At 40.6% G+C, this 6,417-nt stretch overlaps 1 protein-coding gene across 1 annotated transcript in view; it reads left to right on the top strand.

Moving 5' to 3' along the window:
• LOC106873287 (DNA-directed RNA polymerase III subunit RPC2) overlaps window positions 1–6,417 on the top strand; it is a 78,329-nt gene that overhangs the window by 13,280 nt on the left and 58,632 nt on the right. The window contains exons 8-12 of the mRNA XM_052965909.1: window positions 641–790; window positions 1,955–2,071; window positions 2,753–2,938; window positions 4,003–4,116; window positions 5,796–5,906. Of these exons, the coding sequence (XP_052821869.1) occupies window positions 641–790; window positions 1,955–2,071; window positions 2,753–2,938; window positions 4,003–4,116; window positions 5,796–5,906 (678 nt within the window). The remainder of the gene's footprint in view (window positions 1–640; window positions 791–1,954; window positions 2,072–2,752; window positions 2,939–4,002; window positions 4,117–5,795; window positions 5,907–6,417) is intronic.

Raw genomic sequence — 6,417 nt, 5'->3', positions numbered from 1 at the left:
GGTTGATATTCCCCCAGCCTTCTTCAGGTGTCTTGGGGAAATTTCGAACCTGGGTTCTCATTCCTAAGGTATTTTTCGATGTTGTTGAAGATGTAGGACAAGATACTGCAATAGCCTGGGCTTCAGAGGTCCACAGCTCTTCAATATCCTCCTGAAGTACCTGAGAGACCTACATGAGTTGAATGTAGGTGTCTTCAAAATAAAGCTGGACCTCTTCCAGTCAAGTGTCCCAGATGAACCAACTTCGCAGCAGGAGGTGCAGATGAGGGCAGCTGCATCAAACTCTCTCGTGCACCAAATGTCAATTCCTGAAAAGCATTTGTGAAGTAAAATTACGTAGCAACACCAAATGGCGGTGCCCCAGCATAGCCACAGCTCATGAGCTGAAACTAAATAAAATGAAAAAAAAAAATGAAAAAATTATTATTATTCAGGTCACTGTCTGGAATCGAACTCAGAATCTTGGGGTTAGTAGCCTGCGCTCTTAACCACTACGCCATATGTCAATGGGCATATGACGTATGGTTAACGGCAAACAAGATGAGGACAAATATCCGTCAAATGTAAGTAGTGTAAATAATGTCCATAATTCCTCATCTCTTAAATATAGAACCGTAATTTTTTTGTATTATCTTTGAAGGACATTCCTGTTGCAATAGCCTTCAAAGGTATGGGTATTGAGTGTGACCAAGAAATTATCCAGATGATTGGTTGTGAAGAAGAGGTTTTAGCATCGATTGCTCCTTGTATGGAGGAATGCCACAAAGCTCAGGTCTATACGTGTAACCAGGTGAGTCTTTGAAACGACATGGATTTCTAATCTTGATAAGAAAACCCATTTGGTGGATTCATCTTTGTGTTAACATCTACTTTTCCCTGCTTTACCTGTAAAGCTTTAAAAAGTTACTTTTCTGAATCAACCTGACTCATAAGGGCCAGTTTCATGGCGTATAATTTCCCCACCTGGATGGGATGCTAGTCCATCACAGGGTTATTCACTTTTGCCAGCTGAGTGGACGGGAGCAACTTGAAATGAAGTGTTTTGCTCAAGAACACAACGCATTACCCGGTCCAGGAATCGAAACCACTATCTTATGGTCATGAGTCCAACATCTTAACCATAAGCCATGAGCCTCCACTTTGCTTTACATGGGTCAGACAGAATTTGTTAGGGCAGATTTACTACCACTGGACAGCCTTCCTGTTAGCAGCCCTCGTCTCTTTCCAAGTAAGGCAATATTTTCTCATGGCCAGACATGTTTTCCACGGATGGTTGTTATTTGATAATGCTTGCATGTCAGTGACCCTCATTTACAATTATCATGATGTCATAGCAAGAAGACAATAATCTTCCCAGCCAATGCTACACACTCACACACACACATGCACAAGACCCATGCTTTTCTCTGGGCTCTTTCTGCTCCTTTCCCCTTTTCTTCCTTTTTCCTCTCTTTCCGATGTAGATCAATACTCAAAACGTCATTTCCACTCCCATTTTCTTATTTTCCCATCTAAAACTTCAGCTGAACATCAATTGAATGTATTCTCTCTCTGTGATTGTCCAATTGACTTTTGTTGGTTTTCTCTGCAATTGCTGTTCTTGCAAGGAATAGCAGCCAAATTATTCTCATATCACATGTAACCTTCTTAAAAAGAAATTTGGAAGGACACACCACCATTGTTGTTGTCATCATCATCATCATCATCATCACTACCACCATCAATGTCATCAACACCACTACTACCACAATCATCATCATCATCATCATTGTTTCATGTCTGCTTTTCCATGCTGGTATGGCTTGGATGTGTTTTCTGAGTGTTTTACAGCCAGGTGCCCTTCATGTTGCCAAATGATGACATGCAAGTGACATGAGGGACCGATTCCAAAACTAAGACACACACACACACACACAGCCATGTTGTTTTATATTGTCTCTGTTTTATTCTTCAGGCATTAAGGTACATCGGAAGTAAAGTGCGGGTCCGCAGAATGTGGAACGAACCAAAGAAAAGCAAACTGGAAGAAGCTAGGGATATTCTACATGGTGTGATTCTTGCTCATGTTCCTGTAAGTTTTTCATTTCCAATTTCACTATTAACTCCTTTTGTTACCATATTTCTTTTGAAATCCACTGCATTTCATCATTACCACCACCACCACCATCATTGTTTAACGTTTGTTTTCCATGCTGGTATGGGTTGGACGGTTTGATTGAGGTCTGGAAAGTTAGAAATGCTGGTAACGATCACGCTCAAATAGTGCTATTTACGGGCCACTAGCATGGAAGCCAGACAGCTGCTCTGGCAATGATCATGCTCGGATGGTGCTGTTAGTGCTCCACTGGCACAGGTGCCAGTCATCAAATATGGTCCGATTTCGATTTCACTTGCCTCAACAGGTCTTCGTAAGCAGAGTTTAGTGTCCACATTGCTATTATGTGAAACTATTGTATGTCCAAATTTGGGCAAATGCATTTTCCTTTCAATATTTATTTTTTGGTCAAACTATCGTATCTCCAGTTGTTTCAGATGCCAAGATGTCAAAAATTGTCAAAGTGTAGCACAACGGTTTTACTAAGGAATGGTAATGCTATTTTTTTGTTTTCTGAAAAAGCAACGTTTTGGACTTGGAACAGTTTTGCATAATAGCAACGATATATATATATATATATATATATATATATATATATATATATATATATATATATATATATATATATATATTGTTTGTTTATTATTTATTTTTCAGGTAGTCCAGTGGAATTTTAAAGTGAAGGCAGCGTACCTTGCCCTGATGGTGAGGCGGGTGATTATGACCCAGGGAGCCAGTATTAAGATGGATGATCGTGATTATTATGGGAACAAACGGTTAGAAATGGCTGGACAGTTGCTGTCTTTGCTTTTTGAAGATCTTTTCAAGAAATTCAACAGTGAGGTATGGACGATTCCATGTTTTGCTCTTCTCTTTTGTTTTGTTTTTCCTCTTTTGTTTTGTCCTTTTAGTCCCATGTCACCATCATCATCATCATCACTGTTTTAGTGTCCACTACTCCATGCTTGCATGCGTTGGACAGAGGTCACTAAGGCAAATATTCTACAGCCGGATACTCTTCTTGTTGCCAGCCCTCACCCGTTTCCAAGCAAGGGTGGTATTTCCCCAGGGCCAGGACATAGTTTCCATGGAAGGCATGAAACGAACAACATGATGGTTGTAAACAAGCATCACCACCATACAAGCAGTGTTGTTTGTTTCTAATCTTCCGAGGAAAACATATCAGGAAATATTGCCGAGTTTGGAAACAGGCCTGGGTTGGCGACAGGAAGGGCCTCTGACTCTAGATAATCTGCAACAAATTCTGCCTGACCCATAGAAACATTGAGAAGGGGTCATTAAAATGATTATGATGAGCCAGAGACAGTCTCAGGAGGGTTGGTGTCAGAATCATCATCATCATCATCATCATCATCTTTTAACGTCCGCTTTCCATGCTAGCATGAGTTGTACGATTTGATTGAGGACTGGCGAACCAGATGGCTGCACCAGGCTCCAATCTGATTCGGTAGAGTTTCTACAGCTGGATGCCCTTCCTAATGCCAACCACTCCGAGAGTGTAGGGTGCTTTTACGTGCCACCGGCACGAGGGCCAGTCAAGCGGTATTGGTAATGGCCATGCTCAAAATGGTGTTTTTTACGTGCCACCTGCACAGGAGCCAGTAGGGCGATGCTGGTAACGATCACGCTCAAATGGTGCTATTTACGTGCCACCAGCACGGAAGCCAGACAACTGCTCTGGCAATGACCACTAACCTTATAATAATTAATCTGGTGTTTGTTGCTTAAGGAGGTTCTGAATCCTAAGTTGCAGCAGGTTTAGATGTAAGGGTGAACATTTTAAAATTAAAGGTTTTTTTATAATAAAAGTCAGACATGGTTTCAGGCAGGTTGTCTGTGAAAAGGGTTTATCTGTTTTGTTGAAAGAAATCCTTTATTTATTTCAGTTGAAAAGAATTGCCGATATGACCATCCCTAAACAGAGAGCCACACAGTTTGATATTGTGAAACACATGAGACAAGATCAAATCACAAATGGTTTGGTCAATGCCATATCAACTGTAAGATATATTTTGGTATTATTTCTTGGATTTTGAAACCCTTTTCTTTTGTTTGTTATTCATCACCATCATCAATGCTATCACCACCACCGTCATCATTGTTTTAACATTCAATTTTCCATGCTCATATCAGTCTGATAGAATTTGTTGGGGTTGTAAACAAGCATCACCACCATACAAGCAGTGTTGTTTGTTTCTAGTCTTCTGAGGAAAACATATCAGGAAATATTGCCTAGTTTGGAAACAGGCCTTGGTTGGCAACAGGAAGGGCCTCTGGTGGCTGTAGAAAATCTGCAACAAATTCTGCCCTTTCTGTCACCAACTCTCCCCTTTTTCTAGGCAAGGTAATATTTTCCCTGTGGCCAGACATGTTTTCATGGAAGGTTGGAAATGGACATCATTTGCCTGACTGTAACATTCATTTACAATTATCACATGATGTGAAGGCAAAGAGACAGTAATGCTCCCTCCCCCCTGCATTTACAATGGGCTTCTTTCAGTTTCTGTTTCTCAAATCCATTCATGGCATTGGTCAGCCTGCGGATACAATTGAAGACACTTGCTTACTGTTCCACATAGTGGGACTGAACCCAGAATGATGTGGTTGAAAAGCAAACTTCTTATCACACAGCCACATGGGGTAGACGTAAATAAAATTACAGTTCTATATTTAAGAGATGATGAATTATGTACATTATTTACATTATTTACATTTGAGGGATATTTGCCCTCATCTTGTTTGATGTTAACACAACGTTTCAGCTGATATATCCCCCTGTGGAATGAGGTTAAAATAATAGACAAAGAACACCACTGGAAAATATGAAAACTAAAAGAAGCAGCACATATGCTAGGACACAACAACCTCCTAAGCAGACTGAGTGCAGATATGAGTAGCATATGGGAACCGGTATTAAGGAAGGATAGGAAAATATTCGATTTATAAGCCCTAAAATTCACTCCATAATTCCTCACGGGCATATGGCGTAGTGGTTAAGAGTGCGGTCTACTAACTGCAAGATTCCGAGTTTGATTCAAAGCAGTGATCTCATCATCATCATCATCACTTAACGTCCGCTTTCCATGCTAGCATAGGTTGGAGGATTTGACTGGAGATTGGCGAACCAGATGGCTACACCAGACTCCAATCTTACCTGGCAGAGTTTCTACAGCTGGATGGCCTTCCTAATGCCAACCACTCTGAGAGTGTAGTGGGTGCTTTTATGTGCCACCGGCATAAGGGCCAGTCCAGTGGTACTGGCAACGGCCACGCTCAAATGATGTTTTTTACGTGCCACCTGCACAGGAGTCAGTCCAATGTTTTGTTCCAATGTCACTGGCACAAGTGCCAGTAAGGCAAAGCTGGAAACGATCGTGCTCAAATGGTGCATTTTACGTGTCACCGGCACAATAGCAAGACCACTGCTCTGGCAGTGATCCCGCTCGGATGACCTGAATAATAATAACATTGAAAAATACCTAAGGAACAGGAACCCAGGTTCGAAATTTCCTCAACGCACCTGATGAAGGCTGGAGGGTATATCAGCCGAAACGTGTTAACCAGAAACAAGATGAGGACAAATATCTGTCAAATGTAAATAATGTAAATAGAATTAATTTTCGAAAATAAAAGAGGTGTATAATTAGTTTCTGATTAACTTTTTCTTTTTCCTTTGCAGGGGAATTGGTCAATTAAAAGGTTCAAGATGGATCGAGGTGGCATGACTCAAGTGCTTTGTCGTCTTTCTTACATATCAGCCCTTGGTCACATGACTAGGATCACAAGTCAGGTAAGATGTAGATTGGCTGTTGTTGTTTAACACTAGGTCAGCCCTCCTTGAGCAGACCAGTGATTAAAAATGCTCTAGCCATGACCATCCTGTCTTTTTATAGACCTAAGACTACAGTACCCAATGTGTCACTCCATTATAAATAAAGTAGGGTGTTGCTTGAAGGAATTTAGCTGCTATTTTTAACAGGTTGGGCCACCCCATTGAAGTTACTTCTCCAGTTTTCTTCTACAAAATCAATTCTAACAAGAACCAAACAATTTCAGGACTAATTATTTCTCCAATGCTTGAAATTCTAGTATTGAATACATTGTTTGATTCCATCTCATAAATGAATCTCTTTAACTCTTTGATGCCAGTGTCTGAGACTCTTCCTGGTTCCATGGTATACTCGTACACAACTTTCTGTTTAAATTAAACTTTTCATCACAATGTCATAAAGTTAGAAGACTTTGCTTCATAAACCAGCTTCTTCTGTTTCTTTTAATTCTTGTACTTGTTTCGGTCATTT

The sequence above is a fragment of the Octopus bimaculoides genome, chromosome 2 (genome assembly GCF_001194135.2).
Source record: "Octopus bimaculoides isolate UCB-OBI-ISO-001 chromosome 2, ASM119413v2, whole genome shotgun sequence".
Classification (NCBI taxonomy): domain Eukaryota; kingdom Metazoa; phylum Mollusca; class Cephalopoda; order Octopoda; family Octopodidae; genus Octopus; species Octopus bimaculoides.
Note: the sequence above shows the minus strand (reverse complement) of the source record. Positions and strands in the feature narration are given on the sequence as shown.